Consider the following 23,173-nt stretch of genomic DNA (forward strand, 5'->3'; position numbering starts at 1 on the left):
AGGGATCTTATGATACTTATATAGCTTATAAATATATATTACATATTTTCCCCTGTTGACTGTGTTCAAGCTGAAGAGGTGGTTAGCTTAGCTTAGGATAAATTCTGGTATCGGGGGGACAGCTATCCTGGCGGAGGTCAATAATCTGCATATCTCCAAAGCTCATCCATTCACATTATCTTATCCTGTTTGTTTAATCCATAAACACCAAATGTTTTACAAAATGACGAACTTTTTAAAAACTTTGCGATAAAGATTTTGTCGATACATTTTATTGATGTGCAACATTTTGCTTACAGTACAACAATCAAATGATAAATATCAGCTCATTGCAATCATTTTCAAAGAACGTTTTACACGGCCTGAGTTTTTTCACAGTATTTAATACTTTCTGTATAAAAATAGGAATAATTCAGAATTGAGACTTATGAATAGCGTCACGTCTGAATAACAACTCAACAAGATAACAGTGACAGTCACATCTTGACCCAAATACATCTTAACACACAAAAATACAGAAAAGAACATATATATTAACATACATTTCAAGTTCCTTGCTATTGCCAGTCTTCAATTGTTCAGACCTTTACCCTTTCATCATTTATCCCTCGGTTCTCACAGAAAGGCAGCATCATCTCTGGTAGCTGCAGGACCACGATCGAGGCGTCACCATCTCCCAGAAGCTATTCTGTTGAGACAAAGTAGAAATATCGATCTAAATATGGTAACATTATTTGAAATCCTTTTATACATTTCATCTGTATGATTTAACATCCATACATCATTACTAATCTCATTTAGGTCTATTTTTAGAGAGCAGTTAACTGTGTTAAGCCATTGTGTGAGAGAATGAGGCGTGCTTGGATGCTGTAGCTGGTTGTCATAGTAGAATAAGTATGTTAAGTACATCGGGGCCCATCTGTCAGGCAAATCCCTCACATCTGTGACTTCATAAAATGCTTGGGGTTGGAAGGGGGGCTTTTTAAACGATGAATTACTTGTCAGATTTGTACAAACATACCTTTTCTTAACACATGTGGCTCTCCTCCATAGGCTTATGTTTGTAAATTGGGTAAGCTGTCTCTTTGAGAACACATTTCTACAATTTATATGCGTGTCCACACTATGCACGTAGTCTGTGTAGTAACAGACGCTCAGGAATGACTATAGAGATAAAAGGAGACTACAAAACCAGGATTATAAAACAGTGAAAGCAGTTAGTCTGATTCATCTGGTTTCTGGCGTCAGTATGATGTCCAAAGTGCCATGTGATGTTTTAGTCTATTTATTTGTCTTTCAAGTTTATTCACCTTCTGATCTATTTTTCTTTTAAAGTACATCACACATTGGGGTCAAAGTGACTTTGTTGTATTGCAACAAGTCACATTTTATCTGTCTATGTATTTTTAGCTTTCTTTATTTAAAGGATTTAGATGTTGTTCAATCATGATCACTGAGCTTTAACACAGTCCATTGAGAATGTTTATTTAAACCTTCAAACACCATAATCAATAACTAAGAAGAATCTCACAGTATACTATAGTAACAAGTGTCGGCTGATGTTTTAACCTTGTGATTCTGTGTATGACTCAGTCTGTGTGTCATCATAACGTAACGTGTTTTTAAATATTTCCCAAGTGTTTATATGTCTGTGTCTCTGTAAACATATTTTGAGTGATCCTTATAAGATATAGTGATGTTGTTCCTGTCAAACTTGATAAAAAGTAAAGCTACCCTTAAATAGAATCACCATAATCACCCACAAATAAATGAAACCAGTCGGATCATCTGAGCATAGCTTCCTAGAGCCTTTTCTAGAATTAGCATGCACATGTATGTGGAGCACGTACCTCTGTCCGAGGGCAGTGTATCTGAGCGTACCACTCCTGTGAGTACAGACACACCTGGACGCCCTGTCCCAGGAAGAGACACGCCCACATGACCACGTTGAACACGGGGCTCTGTCGCTTGTCATTCATGGCAAAGTTGAACACCACTGAGAGAGGACAAAGTAAGTAAATATTGTTGTTGATTTTGCGTCAAGGTTATTTGAAGTTAAACAGAAACAGTGTATTTGTGTTAAGGATGAGATGTGTGCTAGTAAGAACAAGGGCAAACAGTAAAAGCATGAGACAAAATCAAATATTTTGTGAAATGACTTCTTATTGAGCTCAGAGGAAAAGGACACAATGCACAATATGAGAGTTGTCTGCTGGAAATATCTTTTAAATGTGTGTATTTTGAATAAATACTGATTTGAACTTTGAAGGCACAGTCCAGAATGTAGAAGGGAACATGTACATATTTTTAACAAGCTATTGTATTCAGAGTGTTTTTAGTGATTTTCTTTTGTGATTTAGTAATGAGTTGGACATAATCATATTTTTCATGTTTTGCTTTTCCCATCTTATTTCCTTCTTTATTTGAAAGGCATGTATTTAATCGGATGCTTCCTCCAGCAGCAAGGTCTGTGCACCGATAATGTCCAGTTATTTTTAATGTGAAGATTGTTCCTCAAATACTTAGTTTAACCCTCACCTCCAAAGATGGCGAAGAGAAAGAACATGACGGGATAGAAGAAGCCGAAGCCTATGGCCAGGGCGTACTCATGGACGACAGCAGAGACGATGAAGACGGAGAGCATAGCAGCTGTTCGGAATTTCCTCTTGGACAGCTGCAGGGATCAGAGAAAGGAAGGGTTTGGGTCAGAGGTCAGGAGGGCTCAGCTGGGAATTTGTGTTTCTAGAATTACAGGACGAGTGTTACACTACCATAATGACTTAACCATGTGACATGCTGTTTTGGAAATACAGACAAAACCAATTGGGACATCACATTATAGTTTTGTACTATTATATATTGTATTTAGCGACAGGCTGTACAACCACCACGGCCCTTGGTGGACCCCCCACACACATAGCCTGGAATACCCCTGATCTGAAATAACACTGTCTGCAATATAAAACTGTGTGCAATATACATGCAAGTGCAATACGGTAAACCCTCCTGCAATTTCATTTATTTTTATTTTTAATTAGTTAATGTATTTCTCTCAGTTTATTTACAATTGGCTGCAGTACCAGCTAGCACTTTAATTAAATATGGTCACTTTTCTTAAAAACAAATATAGGCCACTGCTACTTTTTTACATATCTTCTACTTTGTTTTAGTTTTTGTACTTATATAGTTGTTAATAACGTGTGCATACTTAGCCATTTTCCCCGCCCCCCCTCACTTTATCTGTACTATCTGCTGTTGTAATCATGTACATTTCCCTGTTGCGGAAGAAATAAAGGATTTCTGATTCTGAAATAAAGGATTTCTGATTCATCTGTAGGTTGCTGTATTGACAATGGGCTCACCAAGAGGAAGTCTCTGTATCCGTATTGGTAGAGCCAGTCATGAACGACCACATTCCAGGTACGGTAATAGTTGGCGAAGGACGTCGAGTTCCACCAGTCCTAGAACATCAATGCAGAGTAGTACAATGAGTATGTGGATCAAAAATAAAAACACAGTAAAGAAGGCTTCCTTCACTTCTGGCATCTAGACAACTGAAACAACATACTGATTTTCATGAAGATAAACTGGTGAGAGCCAAACCTGTGTGATCTTCTTAAATGAAATACAGTATGGCTTTGAACATACCCAGAGTTATGGCGCATTTCCAACATGGCGCGGAGCGCGGTTTAAGCGTGCCGTGTCGAGCCGGGCCCGTTTTTGGTTGCGTTTCCACTATGCCTAGTTCCAGCCCGGGGCTACCTTTTCACCTTTTTTCTGGCCCGACAAAATCGTGGTTCTATCGGGGCCAACAAACAGGGCTGAGTCGGGCTGAGTTTGCTAAACTAGAGAGAATCGCTGGCAAGGGGGCTACAACTACAACAAGATGAACATATTTGACCGTGATTTAATTGTAATACACGTTTCAAAATGATGCCGAAGTAACAACATACTGATACCGGTTAGTAAAAACCATGAATTAATGCTTTGACAAGTCTGCAGACAGACGGCAGGCGAAAAACCTTTTAAAATGCGCGTTGTCTAAATGGAGATCGGCTAAGCTAACGCAATATATGCTCTGACCGTCCACACTCACAACAACGGCCTATACAGACATACATAAACCAGCGACTGTACTCGCCATGACACAGACAGTCTGTGGTTTGTACTTGTTTAACTTTTGTCTAGTTTCTGAACAGAAAGCTGTTAGCTTGAGTGCTAACAGCTAACGGCTGATGTTGTTTTTCTGGGGTGCTCATTGAAGATGACGTGACGGCTCCGCCTACACTGCGTTACTATAGATACTACCCCAGTTCCTAAACTGTATGGAAGCGCAGCATAAAGTGAGCTGGGCCTGGGCCACCGAGGCATGCGGTGGAAATGCGCCAGTCTGTATCACTGATGGCATACAATGCTTCCAGCTGCTGTTGAAGTTTGCACTTAAATGAAGCGCTAACACTGGAACAATTACAGGGAAGTTGATCTATGTGCATTGCAAAAGGTTTAATACAATTGATAAAAAGTTGTTTTATATTTTTGGTCAACTCAAATCAGCATCACACACAAGTATGGTCATGTGTCAGTTGCGTGTTATTTTCAGGTTTCTAGGCACAACACAAATTGGATAAATCATTCGCAAACATAACATTGGACATGCAGGGACACATCAGTCAAAGCACATGAGTACCAAACTATGTCACAGCTTGTCCAAGAGCAAACTTTAGCCTAGATTATGAGGACGGAGACGTTTTTGGGACCGTCAGGCCTCCTTCTGCTGTAATTTCACTCGTCATTAATCACAATTTCCCCACATGAAAGAACAAGCACATCTCCAAATAAGGTGCTCACAGGAGAGATGATGCCAACCAAAATCAGCCATGACACACACCTTGTAAAACATTCTGTCAGCGAAACGCAGGAGCTCCCCGAAGAGGTTGAGCCAGCAGTGCAGGAAGGCGAAGAAACACAGCAGGAGGAGCATTATACCTGAGACAGGGACAGACAGAGAGGGAGTTTGTGAGCGACACTTTCATTCTGGGCATTGCTCCCAGCTTTCTCAGAAGAATAGTATATTGACGCTGCTCTTAAATCAGCCTATACACAAACAGCCATTCTCTAAAAGAGAGCAATAAATATGCCAGGCTTTAATACCTGCATTTGATTGCATAACCGCATATAATCGTATCACTTTGAAACACTAGAGACTTGTTTCCTCTATTTCCATAAGGGAAACATTAACCAGCGTTGACTCATGCAGATAAGAGATGATAGAAATTGTAAGCATAAGTGTTGTTAAGAATGAGGATGGACTTTAAATAATATTTTATTTTTCTCATATTGCCTGACAAAACAAGAAGCTGCAGCAAAGTAGAAAGTAGGAAGTACCTGGTAATATTGAGTGGAACACAGCCAGGACCATAGTTCGTTTAGTGAAAGGCTGTTTGGTCTCAGGTCTGAAGACGGGCACACAAAGGCGGACCAGGATGAAGTAGGCATAAAAGAGGCATCCAAAAATCTGCAAATTAAGCATTATAAGTTAAAAGCAATTCCAATCTAGAGCTCACTTCAGAATAAGCACAACAGGAGATAGTGCTGTGACCTCAGAGATCTGAGATAAAAGCTGTAGTTTATGATTGCTTTACGTTATCCAACAATACACAAGTGCTATGAGCTACTTATAGGTCATTAACCTCACTACACCTACTTCGTTTTTCTGTCACAATCTACACAATGAAGTTTAACTTACCATTCCAGTTGTGATGCCAACATACTTCCATCTTATATGGGTATTCCTGCAAAGAAAGAGACAATTATGTGACTACAAAGTCAATAATGAGGGATCAGCAAAAGGTTCAAAAGGACAATGTGTCTTACCGAGGATATGATTCCCTGTAGATGAGAGTCGGACAGAAGAGGAAGTACAGATAGCTGGAAAGTGATGGGAATCTGGGGCTTTCTCCTGAGAAACAAAAACAATCCAGTCTGTATGGCCATCAAAGTCAGGGGTCTAGTTTTGAGTCCTACATTCTAACAGTCAAGTATATTTTAGCAGTTAAAATGATCCAGAATGCAAATAGCTTATTTAAGTTCATTTAATTTGCCTTGTTTCATTATGTGGCACAGTACCAGCCATTAACAGCTCCATTTGTGAAAGCTTTAGCTTTAGCTTTACGGCACCTGAGTACAGGGACCTGCTAAGAAATGGCTCCCATTAAAATGAAGCAACAGTGAGTTTATCACACAATCATTAAGCCATTAAACAAAATTGTCCGCATAGAAAAACCTCTTATCTCTTTTGCTGAATTTAAAATGTAATTCAGTCAAGCTCCAAACCTGCTGTTCTTTCATTTAACATAGCTGTTACAACTTTTTTTATTTTCAACTCTTTCCAAAACAAATGTATTTTACAGAAACTTTTATAAAGTTGTTTCTGCCAGTCTTTACTTTTTTATTCAGGAGTTTTAAACTGGAGGCATTTTACTGTAATAACTATTTATGTCTTCTGCTATGCAGTCAGAGAGAGACACATTCCTCACCACTAACACACTTTTATGACAGGATCTCATGGGACTGCACATGTTCAATTTTATTTATTGCATGTGTGTTTCAGTCTGTGTTGTGTATTCATTGTTAGTTTTAAGCATGAATCATTGGATGGTAACCCGCTGAGTTCTCTGGGAGTCATTTCTCTCGTGTCTGAGAGTGTCATCGTGAGTAATGATTCAGGCTGAGGAGTAAATACACCTGACATCAATACAATGCAGTTCAGTACCTTCCTTTGGTGTGTTCCTCATGATAACAGGAGCGGTTTCTCTTATGAATGAGTAGCTTTTCATCAGGAATCGAATCTGCGGAAAATAGATAGGTATTATGTGAAGTGAGACACAATGAATGCATCAATGCTAACAGCTTCTATGTCCGTCTTTATTGCATGAATTGAGAAGGTGTCTGCAGTGAACAACTACATCCTTGGGGCCTAAATCTCATGCTCTGCATTTGAACGTATTGACTTAATGATTCATTATCTAGCTCACTTCTGTAATTAACCGTGAGAACAAAGACTAAAAGGGAACTATAGCACAACAGGCGCCATTTAAATAAAATGGTTAATCATTTTTAGACAGCCAACTGTGATTCAGACATGATGCGTCATTAATCTGCAGACAACAGGGAACCAATTACTTTTTTTACAATTAAGTTAAGTAAACACATTCAATTATGCATCAAAAACCAATATCAAACTGTTGATATGTGGTATGGAGAGCACCAGAATTACGAATAGACTTATTGGTTCCAGGTCAGGTGAGGATAAGGACCGGGTTTCCCAAAAGCATATAAGCACTGGGATTATCTCACTCCATCCAATGAAGATAAAATGATCGCAGGACTAAGACGGGTTTGGAGCCCAGGGCCAGTGTGATAAAGGATGAGAAGGTATTACAGAATGCACCCGCGATGTTCAAACGTTGGCTGCATTGAGATTGACTTTCTGTTTTGGTGACTTTCCAGTTGGAAGAATCCCATCTCTCCAAACTCTGGCCAGCAGGCTTTTCTTCTAACAATGTTCCTGCTGATGGCTGCATTTATCATTTTGAGTTCCACTGAAGATCATTTCATCTACAGTCCATGTTGTTCCTAATAAAAAAAAGTGATGCTGAGCAGCAGTTCATGCTGCAATAAAAAACCCTCTGATCCTCTGCTCATACTGCAGGAGTTATGAAAACGATCGTGACTTGGAACTCCAGACAACCTTTGGTTGTTTACCCGCACTTTCTCGGAGCAGCTAGAACTGTAAACACTGACCTGCTGCTGCTGGGAAATCACACATGAAGTGCTCATGTTAGCTGTTTGTTGTCAGCTGTTTAATTCAAATTCACAATAATTGACTTATTCATGGTTTATTGTTTAGCTACAAGTCATCTAGCAACATCCAATCCAATATTAATAAATGTGTGCTAATTAGCTGGTACAATCTGCTGCTCTCACTTGTTCTCTGTTGATCTGTTAACTGTGGATGCAGCCCGACTCCCTCCAACACCCATCCCTCCTCCTCGTGTGATTTAAGCTTGGCATTGCTGCCTTGCTAAGCTCTAATGATCGTGTGTGTTATCTCTGATTCAGTACTATTACTGCATGTGTCAAAGGGAGATTAATTCCTCGATGCTGCTTAGATACTTTGAGAAAAGCGTCTTTTCCTCCAAAATTACTTTGACCTACATACTGTAGTTAATGTGTTTGGAGCAGATCATATGTAAGATTTTTTAGGGCTATGCTAATATATCAACATCTGACTAAACAATATACATAAATGGGCCAATACTCACTCAGTACATAAAGTTTGAGAACCTCTTGAATTCAGTAATGAAGATATGTCTTTAGCAGGACCTTTCATTGCCGTTTGATGGACACATTTGATCATGGTTAATAATTACAATTGGTTATCCTTTCTGTACTGCATTTATTTGTACCTTTTTTTTCCTTCTTTTTTTTATACGAATAAGCCAATTCTAATACATGTATGATACATGCTGATGTATCCTGAAGGCTTATGGGCAGTTCAAAAGTGTTGCACCCTGTTCTCAATAAATAAAAAAAGCTGTTATTCCTCAAACAGACACTCACCTGCTCCAGAATCACAATAAACCGCGAGGCTGGTGGCAGCTGGTACTGTACAACCACAAAGATGGGGAAGAGTCCCAGGACGTAGGTCTGCACTGCAGACAGGATCAGCCCCGTGCCGAGGGACAGACCCAGCTTAGAGGGGCAGGTGTTGTACAAAGACCCCCAAATCACCAGCGTGAGGTAGGGGACCAGCAGCGTGTAGAAAAACATCACAGCCCAGGCCCAGACCACCGTCCCCAGCTTCCCGAAGGCGAAGAACAGCAGGTCGAACTCCAAAACTATCCTGGGATGGCATAAAATAAAAAGTACAATCATTAAGTGAAGGGGATGACAAAGTTATTACAAAGAAGAAAATAAGTTGAAGATTAGAAGTGATGCGCTCTACTTGCCACAATGTCTTGTTTTAGCTTCAAACAGGGTTTTAAATTAAAATGTTAATGATATCAAAGCTTGACTGTTTTTGAATAAATGTCAAGCATAGTTAAAGGCTTTTGAATTATTTGCTCTGAAAGACCCCTCTGGTGATAGCAATTGATTTTCAAAATTGATTTAAAATACACATTGTCTCACTGCAGCATGTCAAAGGGATGGTGCCATTCATCACGTCCAGTTGTATATTATAATTTTTTATTTCATTCTCCAGATATAAAATCAATGTGTGTCGACGTATCAAATTATTTGCACACAGTCGAGTTTCCCGATGGAGGAGCACAAGAATTAAACTTCTTGCGTCTGCAAGCGAATCATTACTGAGCTGCCCAGAGCAACACAGAAATACTCCGAGGGATTGATTGCACTATCGTACTGCTGCCAAACGGGCAGAGAGGCAGGGATAGTACTAGGAGGAAGGGACACAGTGAAAATGAAAAAGAAGATAGGAAAGTTTTTAAATGCTTTGGGGTTTATTGAGTGTCTATTAGATTTAGTTCAGGGTCATGGAGTTTGAGAAAACACACACACACACACACACACACACACACACACACACACACACACACACACACACACACACACACACACACACACACACACACACACACACACACACACACACACACACACACACACACACACACACACACACACACACACACACACACACACACACACACACACACACACACACACACACACACACACACACACACACACACACACCTGCCCTGGTCGATGTAGTCCACAGCCAGTGTGCTCAGGCAGAACATGAGGAGTACAGCGATGAACATGTGGTAGATGGTCCTGATGTGGTTGATCTCAAAGAGTTCACTGAGGAAGAGGAGGAGAACTGGTTGAGTAAATTGTATGAATGTCAATATCTGCCATTCCGCATACATGTGGAATTTTTAACAGTATAACTTTGTACACAATCTACATACAGAACTCATATCTCTGTAGACTCGGATTGTCTGTCATAACAAGTTGCATAACTCCTCGCCCACACACCATGCATATATAAAGCTGTGGGTATGGTATATGAGAGATAACTTTTAACCAACAGAAAATGAATCAGCAACTACTTTGACAATCAATTTACATTTTACAGCATCACACAAAACGTCCTCTGCTTTTCCTTGTCCTACTGTATGTGATCATTAAGTGGATATCTTTGGGTGTTTGTACGGTGGGCGACAGGTGCAAACACGCTACAACGGCCCAATACACTTCCATCAGGAGAAACACACTGCAGCGTCAGAAACGATGCAAATATAAAAACACAAATGTGCCAACATTTTATGTTTTTTGTTTTGAGCTTCCTACAGCGTTATATATTTGCAGCGTTTGGTTTATGCAGTGCTTTTAGTAAACTATGTTTCATCAGTTGGTCAATGTTTTCTAAAAGCGGCGCATGTATTGTCAAGTTGGTGGAGATGTGTTTTGGCATAGTTCACCACCTTACATATCATTTCTGACTTACTCCAACAGTGACGGCCTGGCCACAAACACTTTGCCATCATCCGCTCTCTGAGATCTAAAACAAACGACAAGAAAAATTGGAGAGACACACATTTTACTAGAGTTCTTAGAAAAACATGGAATTATGTGTGCGAGTGAAAGTTGCCCCTCTTCCTCACCTGGGTGCAGATTTGTTTGTTGTCTTTCCATTGAATGTTGGCTGTGTTTGGGTGAAAGACTCCACAGTTTCAGTCAGAGCTTGGTCCAGTAAATCACTGAGCTGAACCTGGACCTGCTCCAGGACCTTCTCCTTCACCCTCTACAGGACGACACACAGGAGGAAATTAATATTTGGATTTCTAAATGGAAAGCCAACTCTCATGAATCACCCAAGTACTATGCAAGTTGCAGCCCAAATTCTGCAAACTTAAAATATGATGTTAAGCTGTATCCCTACAGTTTTAGCTTCTATATTTGATTTCCCCAGATGAGTAAGACAGAGGAGTGAGAGCATGATCAAGGTACCCCAATTTAATATACTGGCTGGAATTTAAATTATGTGTTACCTGCAGTGACGGGAAGTAAGTAATAACATATAACGGTGTCACGTAATTTAAATACATTTAATTGTAATCAGTTACGGTTACTGAGGAAAATAATGCAATTGAATTAAAGTTACTAGCGGTAATCAAAAATGTAGTCATATTGAAAAACATTTGATAACTTTCGACAGAGTTTGACAGAAATCACTGTTGAGTGCTGCTATAAGTTTACCCTGACCTGTTCAATATTTGTTAGAAAGTAATTACAATCCAAATGTAATAAGTTACATTACTTTAAAGAAGCAAAAATACCAACAACATTATAAAAGAAGCTGTTTACCTGCGCATGTTTCTGCCACTGTCTTAGATCTTCATCTGACACATTATTACGGTTTCCAGCTGCTGAGAGAGGAATGAAAATTGCATAAATTGAAACAGTAAAATATTCTGGACATATTGCACCTGGATTAATATTCAGTGAAAAACTAAAAAAGCTGTAGAAATATATTTTTGACCATACCAGGACCAGAGATCTCCTCTGACTGAGGGGTCTTTATGTTTCGGTGCACCACTCCGTTAGGTGTCTCTGGAGTAGTCATGGTTACCACCGGATGACGCCACAACACCAAGCACTATGTACTGGAACTTTAGAGGACAACCCTGTAGATATAATATCGAATAAAAAGGTAAATATACTGTAGAGGTGCAGCTCAATTGCAACATAAATGATAATAACAGTTCATTGGGTAACACATTGTGCAATGTGATTGAGTAATGCTGCCTGGCTCACATTTGCCAAATCTAGCCTTTCTCTTGTTGGTCCAATCAGGAGGGGGGAACATTACAGCCAAAACTGACCCTGTTAACTGTACCCATGCCAGTTTAGTTCCAAACATAGTTGTTATCTCTGATAAATAAAAGACACAGTGCAGTGCCCTCCACGGACTGTCTCACCCCAATAAATGATTTCAAAAGCAGGTGTTTTCTCTGCTTAAATTGCTATGACACAACAGGACAGAGGTACAACATTTTCAACACTCACAATGGAGGGCGGTGCAGCAAAAGTTTTCCACCCTAGAGTATATGATTTATTGTGAATTTACCCTTGTTGAAGCTTGTCGAGTTGAGAATCTCCAGCTATAAATTAAGAGATTAAATTAGGTCACAGGCCCATTGCTGGCAGGTTGCCTCATGTCCAATAAGATTAATATTCTGGATGAGCCTCAGTCTGGAGGAACTTTTTAATGTGAATCTCAAACTGGAAAAGTGCATGAACGTTATGCATGCAGAAAACATACACAGGGTGAGGGGTTTTGAACTGTAGTTACCTGAAGTGTTTTTCCCTTACAAGAATGTTATCACCATAGATTAAGCTAAACAATGTAAACACATGATAAAGTGGTGTACCAGTTCCCAGAGTAAGTTCACACTTTATAGATAAGGAGCACAGAAAACAGACAAAGAGGTGAAAGACACAGAGTGACCTCATTTTCTAATCATTGCTGTTTGATCATCTCTCGCAAGAAATGTCAACACAGCAGATAAGATTTGCACAGATTATACATTATGTGCCTACAGATGATGAGGCTGCAAAGACAGAGATGAAGACAAACATGTTTTTAAGCAGTTCAACCCTAGAGGGTGAGGGATCAAATTTAGAAATCAGATTTATTGTCTGACCTCTTTTTCTTCCTGCCCACTTGCAGCCTGTCTTACTTGAATCAACAGATTGTAAGAATGAAAAGGAATAATGTCATACTCCATAACTCCAATGTGTTTGTCAATGTCTTCATTTCATATGAAAAACCAATATGGCTGTCATTTCATCAGCCACAGGAGATTGGATTTGGGTTTATGGCTCACCTCCACGTCCTTTGGAAGTAACAAATCCAAAGACCTTGGGGAGTTCTAAAACGTGTGGATGTGGTTCTCTTTTATGATCCTTCTTCAATAAACAGCCAACTGGGACACACTGCACAGAACTGATGTTGTTTTAGATATTTGTGGACATTTAACAGGTTTGAAATATGAACATTGAGCTTGGATCAGTACAACAGCCTCAAGTTCTTTCATTAGTGCCTCCATTAACACAGATTCTTAAGCTCAACATAATGTTGATGATGATTAATATTACTGTTTCAGATGGATAGCCGGAGAAATGAAAGCTACCATGAGACAAATTAAGACAGTGAAATGATCAAAGATGGGACCATTTCATCACATCATGATATCAGAGGTCACAGCTGCATTGATGTATTGATTGAATAGTTACAATTAATAGCGACAATGAGCTTTATCAGTCAACTTGAGCTACAGTAAACTGAGGATAGTCTGAGAAACACTCAAAGATTGATGTGTGGAGGTATACAACCACAGTTTGAAGTCTCATTTAAAAAACAAACAGTGTTTACAGTTGGGTGGTTAATGATCTATCAGAGGAACTCCTCTAAAGTCAATATTTTGTATTCACATCAATTGAAAATACTTTCAAAGTGATTAGAAAATCTGAAAACTAAAAACCAATTATATTTTTTCTAAGTATGCAACTTGAATGTAATCCCTTCCTGTTTGCAGTGTCTATATATTACAACCACACTAAACTACTAATAGTTTTCAACAGTAATAGAGTTCACATTCTTTTCATTTTTTTAAACTTACATTTGTATAGCAGAAACTGTGAAATCTACAATAATCATAAAAGTGACAGATGTGTGATATATCAACAATCAACATGTGTTATTGTGTCAGGTTTATACTCACAGTCGTCCAGCATGTGGCTCAGGCAGTGTTAGAATCGATGTTTCCTGCTGGAGGGAGTTGCCGGAGTGTTTTTAAGGAGGTCTGTGTTACAGTTCTTGTGATCTCTGTCCTCTCCTGTCCTCAAATAAATATTGCACTTTGCCCTTTTGGCTCCTGGCCCTGGGCAGCACAGGTCCCCCCCTTCTCCTCCTCTGGATGTATGAGGTCATAAAGCAACAGTGGAGTTTGTCCTATTGTCTCATCTATTCACAAATAACTGTTATCGCAATATTTATTCATAGCATGAATTGTATTATTGATTTGCATGCTCTTTCTACTTGGCATAGCTTGTGTGTGGAAAGTTTTCTACTCTACTGAGTGAAACACAAAAACATAAATTCTAGCTGCTTTGATTTAAAATGTCAAAATTGATGTCACTTGGTGGTTTGAGCTTCCTTCACTGTGGAGATACATGTGATGCAGAGCTTGACACTAGTGAACTTCTGCAGAAGGATAGGTTTGTGTGTGCTCAATTTAAATCTCATCTTAAAACGAGGACAAACGTACAAGATGACCGTATTGAAACATCATTGTGTTTTTTGAGGGAGGAGCAAAAGATGACATGAGAATGGATAAACTCAAAATGTTATTCAAAGCACATTTCTTCTTCACTTTTGTGTATTTTAAAGCTGCAAAGGGGATGCATGAAGATGAACTTTCAGTGAAAAATATACATGTTCGTAAACACGCCTTACTGTGGAAATATGTTTAAAAAAATTGAGCTGTAAAGTATATTAAATTCAAACAAAGCAAGACCAGTCATGCATGGTTCATTGAGGTCAGACTGGCCAGACACACCGTTTGAATCATTTGGACTGTATTCTGTGACACGTGAAAACAACGTGTTTGTTTTTAGGAAATTCACCCAAACAAACTGGTTGTACAATCAGTGTGTTGTGTGTCCTAGTCTACAAAGAGTTTACCTTGGACAGTAATTTGAACAAACTGGGACCTGTGTTTGAATTGTTTAGGTTGACGTCACAGTCTCACTGATGCCTCGTGTTTTTTCTCCTTCACACAGTAAATCAAATCCTACAATTTATTATAATTGAAAAACAAGCACAATAGAACATTTCTATCATATAAATATCTTTAAAATGTTTAGCTTAAAGTCAATTCTAACAAAACTCTAACTATTTTGGTCATCCATCAACATGCAAGTATATCTCTACTTAAAATAGGGGTACAAATTCACACACTACTTTTTTGTCTCCACTGCAATTTCAATATATTTATAATTGGTGAAAGCAGTGAAAAATCAAACGTGATTAAAGTGGCAGAGTGAAAACAAGACAGTGAAATAATGATATGTACACAGGATCTTCTTTATTGAAAGGAGTTTCATGAGATAACAGTACTGTTTCTCAGCAGCTACAGGAAAGAATACTGCATGCACTAAATCACACGCCTTAAACAAACCAACCAGCACACACACATGTACAAACAAACACATTTTGCATCAGGTTTCTTTTTTTTAACCACCCCACCATCTTTGTCAGAGTTATATTTCTGCATTTAGGCTACAGTATCACATCTTTTTTACCTTGCCAGATTTTTTTTTCAGTTTGGGTACAATTACTGTCAGACAAACATAACAATAAGACTGCAAATAAATTCTACAATCATCCAAACATTTACAGAACAGTAGACGACCATTGGGCATGTCAGGATTAGTTGTATCCGTAGTGGTTTTCATTGATTAACAGCAAAAGGACATTCACATTCAACGCATGGTTTCTATAGGTTATGCAAATACACTCTACTTCAGAGATAGAATAACACTTCTCAAGTCCAACGTCCTTTTTTTTTTACCCTTCCCCCTTGTGAAGAGGTACAAAGAGAAAAAGCATAAATAAAATATTGTGATAAAGTGCTTCATGCATTTATAAGTCTCAATATAATGAAAATAGAGGGACTGCTGGTAACGCTTCAGATTACAGCCCACAATTTATTTAGCGTAATAATTTAGTTTGTACAGAGCATTGTAAAATGCTAATTGGGTAACTATACAGAACACATCTGGGGAAGAACAGATAAAAACAAGAGGTATAGGAGTATAACAACATATATGAACATAAGGGGAAAAAAGGTCAATACTGCAATGACAATGTCAGAATAGTTCAAATACAGAGCATTTATTAAGATAGGGGCAAATATGTTGCTAGGAAACAAAAAATAAGGCTTTACAGCCTCTGCAGTCATAGCTATAACATATGGAAGTATGGAATCCATCAGACAATTTAAAACTGTGTTGGAAAATAAACTAGAAACAGTAGTGGAGCTAAAATGCCTAAATGTTTCCTTATAATAAAAGTGGCTTAGCTCTTTTTTATAACATGGCAACAAATACACCAAGTCTGCTGGTCCCCTGTCTGTAACAATTCATTAAAACATACTTTATGTGTAATTTATTTCTAGATCCCCTCTAAACACAAACCCTCTTACCTCGTCCCCTGTGCCTATACCCAGTGAGTGCACCATACAAATGATGTGCACTATATCTGCAGGCTGTAATATAAAGCGTTACGGGTCTGTTCTGTTAAAAACAAGGGCCGAAAGTCAAAGAGTGAGAGAGTCTGCTTAGAAGATACAACTCCTTTTTCTCTCCCAACACATATAGCACGCAGACACACACACTCAAACACGCACACACTCCGTCATCCTGCCTGGTTGACCAGGAATTTTATGAGTTTGAAGGGCATTATAAGTGCGTACACTGTCAATCCACTTATCTGCTCAGATAACTTAGACTGCACCCAATAGAACAGGATATGCAATACATCTATATTTTGGGGTCAAAAGTCAATCACCTATTGGCTGATGATGCACTCTAGCTGTGTTTGTGTGTGTGTGTGTGTGTGTGTGTGTGTGTGTGTGTGTGTGTGTGTGTGTGTGTGTGTGTGTGTGTGGGGGGGGGGGGGGGGTGGGTGTGTGAAGAGAGGGATAAGATGGGACTGTAACAGAAGATACCCTAGAGTAACCCTTACTTTATGTTTCATAGACCGCCTCTTTAACTGACTCACTTCAATCAGCGTTTTGGTTTCAATCTGAGGAGGTTCGTAAAGAACGATAGTCCTCTGTTAGACAAATTCATATTGGAATGACATTTTCATTCAATGATAACACATTGGAAATCTGAAATCCAAACCATTTGAAGCACACATCAAAGCATATGCAAACATTTCACATTCAACAACTGCTATAAATTAAAAATATATAGCATATAATTTACATTTAAAATAGAGCAAATTATAAATAATATATATTTTTCTTTTAAACAAGGATTAGCAGTATAAAAATAGTTGCTACACAATTCTTTTTTTCCCACTCTTCCATGCTTTTGACTGACATATTAGATAAAGACTGAATATCTCACAGACAATCCCTGACAGGCAGTTTTTTGTATGATTTACAGTTTAAAAGTCTCTCTACTATGACAGTCAGTCTTCTAGAATCAGGAAAAATATGTTTTAAAATTAACTTTTTTATTTAAGTTGCTTTTCCGGGAAACCAGTGCAGTGTACCAACAGTCCAACATGCGGTGACGACTTACATTAACCACTGAAAACGTGAACATTTTTATTTTAGACAATCTTAACCTAGTACCTTATTGACCATCATTTCTTGGTGAGATAGCACTACTACCAGAGCCATCAAGCCTTACGTTGATAAGTGCTTACAAAAAGTGTGATATATTTGCTACTTTATTGAGATACACACTTTTTGGCTGACAGTTGTTTCTTTATTGAACTAGAGGAAAACACCGTGTAATATGGAATGTAAGTATCTGAAATGTATCCTCAAAGGGTACCAAAATACAAAACTATAGAGTCTTGAAGAGTCTTGAGGAGATAAAGACTGTATATCCAGCATACACTTAATTTTCCTTTGTTTATTTGAGTACAAAAGGACTAATGTGGGAAATTGTCTACTGTCTAAATTAAGGCCTCGCCAAGTTTAAACTGTGGCAGGTGTTCATGTGTTTAGTTTAGTGTGTGTTGGTCTACCTACATGTCATAAAGTATTATATATTGCTCCTATGACTACTGTTTTCAAAAAGTACAGTATAGTAACCAGCCTGGTGAAATTATTATTTGGTATTTCTCCCAAATGTCCAAAAGTTTTATTCTAAATGATAAGTGCGGTGATATTCCATATTTTCTAATTGTCAACAAATATACCAAAAGACAAAAAACAGCAATAAGTATAGAAATTAGTGATTAGTAGAAACAGGAATCTACTGTTAAGCCTGATATACAGTAGCTGCTTCCTCTGTGCAAAGGACTTCCTTTGTTTCAAAACACACCAATGAGAAACACAGCTGCATTGGATAACATATTTCCTCATTACCATGTAAAGGGCACTGCCATTTACAGCAATCAATCCCACATACACCATCCTGCTGCTGTAAAAACTCACACAACACTATATTATTCTACGGCTGCTAGTTTATTTCTATTTTAGGAGTGTTTCCTAAATAATACAGTGGTTAGTAGTTTTAAGAAAATAATTAAGCCTTTTACTACGAATGCAACAATATTTTCTGGGCCTATTTTTAAAGGATTTACGTATTCTTCAGTAGGCTTAAGACTGAAAGCCACAGACAGGCTCGGCAGGTAATAAAATACTCAGACAGAATTAACAACTGTTGCTTTTTGGTCTATTTACGAGGTTTGTTGACAATATATTTTTTTTATTACATCACCCTTATATATTAAACAAAATACATTTAAGAATGCCCATTTTAACTTGACTTAATGACTGAATTTAGACATTTCATGGTAATATGTACCCTCACTTGCTCTCTTCCTATTGCATGTAATTCCCAAGAAAAGCCAAAGACCAACATCAAAAAACAACATGCAGTCAAAAAGTGTAAATATTAGTGACGTGAGCTTGAGGTTCACTGTTTTCATGTTGTACATCATGGAGTTTTCAGCTCCATATGCATGTTTTAGAATGGTAATAATGACAAACATTAGCTTACAGTTGTCCTGGTTTTATGTCCACCGTAATACCGTCACTGAGACAAACAGCACACACTAGTGGTTACCTACAGCACTGCACCTTCTCTTCTCTGTGGCCCCTTTTCACAAGGGAGCGTGTGCAGCAATATTTATTATTGTAAGCTGCCAGGTCAGGCATTTGAGACGCAGTGCCACAGATCTTACTGATACCCACATACACCCCACATCATTGTACAAGAAGGAAAAGGATGAGCAAGCAGGGGAAGGACAGGGGACACAGGAGAGATAAAGGTCTGTTTACAGCAGGTGAGGAGAAGAGGGGAAGGAGAGGAGGGGCGGACAGTGATCAGCTGCATGCAGATTTACAGAGGAGGCCTCAGAAAAAGCATCTGCCTGGAGAGAAAGAGAGACAAACAGAGAAACAAAAAGTAAGAGCAACTGTCAGATACGTTTGAGAGAAACAGGGAGCGAGAGACAGCAGCCGGTGAGTCATGCCAAAATAGCCAGAAGGAACATGTCTCAAATCATCTTATTTTGGGTGTCTTCACTGAGAGCTTGTTGTGTTTGGAAACTGCATGGAACACTCCGGGTCCAAACTTAGACTTCATAGGATGTAAAACCAACACTGTGAAACACTTGCCCTGACATTTCGACATAAAGCGCTTGGAAAGCAGTCTGCAGGTTGAGTGTTATATAAAGTGTCACCACATTGACTAGTTCTACCTAAAGTAGAAAAATAATTAAGGTTTGAATAAAGTAAAGCATTATTCATGCAAATTGAGTCTCCAAATAAATGAACTGTTGTCCCTGGGACAGGTGATGTTTAATAGGATTAACTGGAACCACTGAATAAAGCCTGTGACAGCCAAAATAGTAGGATGAAGTGAAAACCCAAGGGCGGTATTAATTTTACTCCCTATTGTCATATGCGCCTTTCCAAGGGAATTTCTTTTGAATAATCTTTAAACCTCAGCTGGGATTTATGAAGCAATTGCAAAAAACAAAGAGTGCTGATCCGAGACAGACTCTATTGTTTGGTAGGTTTGTGCCTCTAGTACTTCACAGTGCAGTCCGGGCCAGAGTTGTTATTTTTAGCATGGGAAACCTCACAAACAACACCCGTCCCTTCACACTGGCAGATGGCAGCTTTTCTGCTGTAAACTCTGCAAAGCACCTGAGGGCCGAAACCCAATAACCTCAAAAACAGTGATGTTTTTATTCTCTAACACAGGCTCTGCTCCCAACCCAATACATTCCTGCTTATACTGCTTTAATATTTGATGAAAAAATGATGACGGTAGCTAAGTAAAGACCTTGTAGAACTCAAAGTATGCATTTATTCAAGTAATCATTGATGAGCTGGGCTGTTAAATGTAAAGTCCAGGGGGTCCGTTTTAACATTAAATGCAAATGCTTTAATAATCACAGCGAATGTATACTTACAACCCATGCAAGAGCTGTGTACCGAATACATTTTTTAGATTCAGAAATATGAGATTTGTACGTTTTTTCTGAACCATGATTCATGATAAATGAAAGAGTTGCTGTGTTTTCCGCTCTCTTACCTGCTCAGGACTATTAGCTGGTCGCGGCCTCGGGATGCAGGCCGTAGAGTTTGGCTGAATCCTGATTGTCGCAGACGTCCGTTCTGGGCACAGAATTCACATTCAGACACATGCTATCCAACACATCAGAATCACAGGCGGCCCCGGCACCAGATTCATGAGCGGCAGCAGGAGGATGATGAGGAGGAGGAGGAGCAGCGGTGACAGCATCCAGAGGGAAGCAATGAAGCAGAGAGACATCGTGAGCGAAGCAAATCAGTGATGTTATAGTTATTAGTCATAAAACACAAAGGGGAACAGTGCATGCAGGAGTGTGTCAGTGCCATACTTTATAATGATATATGCCTATCACTGACTGTTATCATCATGCTCGATGCAAGCTATCTCCCATTTGAAGTAAATATTGCAGGACATTCATGTAATGCTGCAATAAGGCCATTAGAAGGTCTGACGTGAACTCTAAAATAAATCAGTTTCCACAAGTTACATTTCAGAGGTTTCTGTCGACTCTGACAACATGGAAGCTTGCAAGACGACAACTAACAGCAATGTGTGTTATGCAGTAATCAACGAGGGTGCAGCAGTCTTACCTGTTGTCATTTATATCTGTGGTGTTTCCTGTGGACAGAGAGAGGTGCATAAGGAGGCAGGCAGGTGCACAGTGAGAGTGTTAGTGGTGTGCAAATTAGGGAAGAAGTGGCTTTTTCTCAAATAAACATATGAGTTTAATTGAAACAGTCCAAAGCCCTTGGAGATATGGCTTTGAAAAAGCAGCTGCATTATGTGTTGGTTCTCAAACAAAATAATCCCCATGCACACATGACTGAAGACAGTGTTGGCAGTCATTTTCAAACAACCCATATGTGCAGTTAGAAGAAAACATAACAGTAGCACATTTTCGAAATTCAGGCAGCAGAAACTGGTTAACATGAGGGACAGTTTGTGGTCACGGTCATTAAATCATTGTTAACGTCTTTGTAGTGTTTGTAACTATCCAGCAGCCCCATCCACCTGAACAGTTATCAGTGGTATAAAAACATTTGCTACTAAATATAAACATGGTCATTTCACGCTGTTTTTTTAAATGACCGATGCTGTTGTTATCCTGAAGAGGTTTATTATTAGCACCGTTGCCAGAGATTGCTTGTCAGGGAAATATAAACATGAGTAATTTTACACTGTTTAAGCAAACAACCAGCCAGTAGACTTACTCAATTACGTTACAGCTAATAATAACAATAACAAAGTGCTACAAATCAAAATTGTAAAATAAAAATAAAATATGTATACTGTATATTCCTCCCACTCATAGCTTTGTTGCATAAAACATATGCGCAATAACAGATGTCATACAGGTAGACCAACAGCGGCACAGAATGGCACTTACAGTAATAAAAGCACACCATTATGGCTCACTTTGTAGTCCCTGCATCATAGTTGCATTCTTTTAATTATTTTTCATTCATTTTCTTGGCGGTTTAATGGCTAGTGCTATGCCAAATGTCCTTCTATAGCAGCTACTGGAAAAAACAATCTTTAAAAGATCTGTGTTTTCCCTGAGCTACCCTGAGAGGGATTCATCTCTCAAAATATTCACGTGACTTTTTATGTGAAAAATATTGCCATCCAGATTAAGGTGTTTCAGCTTTTTTTTCGAACGCCACACATTAAGAAGTCTATGTGCACTGATTCATTGATATGCATGGCAGAGCGTTTACTAAATGTGTGTGCTTTAAACTTGATGAGTTGGCTGCTATCAGGGAGCCTCGCGCCTGACTGGATTATAAGGCTGCTCAATTGAATCTATTTATAAAAAATTAAATTGGTAGTTCATAAAAATCTAATCCTTACAGGAACTGTCAGGGCTACACCTCAACAGACTCAAAATACTGAAAAAGTAAGTCATTTGAGGTACAGCCTTGCAAAGCTACCTTCCTATAAGCTCTTTTTGAAATGCGTGACACTCAGTAGAGTTATATCCCAGAGTGAACATTACTGGTGAGGGACCAGAAAGAAATGTACCTCTGAATTTGACTGGCATTACAGAGCAAGAGCACTTTGATTAAAAAATGCCATACAATGACCATTGTGGGGAAAAATACTGGATAAAATGTTAAAAAACTAAATTAAACTGAGTCAATCCAAAATAACTGATATTGTATCGTTGATTATAAAAATCTTCACAAATCTCTTGAGATGAATCATAGCTTCTAAGCAGCTGTCAGTATTGAAAAGAGTATGTTTATGCCAAGAGGAGAGAAATATCAGTGCTTTCTCCGTATGTTGTTGGCAGTGGTGAAAACCATCTGAACCACCATCATGGGAAGCGACAAAATAAAAGCAGCCTGATTAAATTAGTAAAGTGCTCACTGGATAGCATCACTGATATTAGTGTTTTAATAAAAGAAAGGTACATGTCGCAGCAAAGTGAAATGTTGGCTGTGACCCAGGTTGTGACTTTTATTGACACTCCTGGGGAATTGAGGAGGCGGGGTGTTGTTACACAACTCTACAACTGTCATGGCTAGGTCAGGGGCTGAGGTGGGCTCTCAGCCTGTCTGCAGCCTATCTGTCGGCTGAGTAATGACTCTGTGAGGATAATCTATCTCCCCCAGAGGCGCCTGCTGATGAGAGCAGACACAAACATGAGAGTGCAGAAAAGTCTCAAGAAGCAGCAGCAATGTCCTCAAAACAACGAAGAGAATTTCCTCAGTGAATGTTAAAAATCAAGGCTGTATTCCATAAATAAATGGGGCCATTAACCTATCCTGAGCCTGTTACAAGA

General features: G+C 38.9%; 2 protein-coding genes across 3 annotated transcripts in view; both read right to left on the reverse strand.

The window, feature by feature from the left end:
* Nucleotides 1-256: 256 nt before the first annotated feature.
* Nucleotides 257-13,893, reverse strand: soat2 (sterol O-acyltransferase 2). Of its 2 annotated transcripts, none has more exons than XM_034138903.1 (16): nt 13,818-13,893; nt 11,578-11,717; nt 11,398-11,456; nt 10,695-10,834; nt 10,538-10,591; nt 9,781-9,888; nt 8,623-8,905; nt 6,773-6,848; nt 5,875-5,959; nt 5,747-5,792; nt 5,386-5,515; nt 4,889-4,986; nt 3,363-3,461; nt 2,539-2,674; nt 1,851-1,996; nt 257-688 (listed from the first exon to the last, which is right to left on the reverse strand). In XM_034138903.1, the coding sequence occupies exons 2-16, from the start codon at nt 11,654-11,656 to the stop codon at nt 632-634; spliced, it is 1,596 nt and encodes a 531-aa protein (XP_033994794.1). In that variant the 5' UTR covers nt 11,657-11,717; nt 13,818-13,893; the 3' UTR covers nt 257-631. The 2 variants fall into 2 exon arrangements, with proteins under 2 accessions (XP_033994794.1, XP_033994793.1); XM_034138902.1 differs by having other exon boundaries at nt 11,398-11,459.
* Nucleotides 13,894-17,322: 3,429 nt separating this feature from the next.
* The window catches only part of kif5ab (kinesin family member 5A, b), a 62,586-nt gene continuing 56,735 nt past the window's right edge, over nt 17,323-23,173 (reverse strand). The window contains exons 27-29 of the mRNA XM_034139174.1: nt 20,979-21,006; nt 20,389-20,471; nt 17,323-19,216 (exon numbers count right to left, since the gene is read on the reverse strand). Of these exons, the coding sequence (XP_033995065.1) occupies nt 20,402-20,471; nt 20,979-21,006 (98 nt within the window). The 3' untranslated portion in view covers nt 17,323-19,216; nt 20,389-20,401. The remainder of the gene's footprint in view (nt 19,217-20,388; nt 20,472-20,978; nt 21,007-23,173) is intronic.

Source organism: Trematomus bernacchii, unplaced genomic scaffold (genome assembly GCF_902827165.1).
Source record: "Trematomus bernacchii unplaced genomic scaffold, fTreBer1.1, whole genome shotgun sequence".
NCBI classification, from domain to species: Eukaryota; Metazoa; Chordata; class Actinopteri; order Perciformes; family Nototheniidae; genus Trematomus; species Trematomus bernacchii.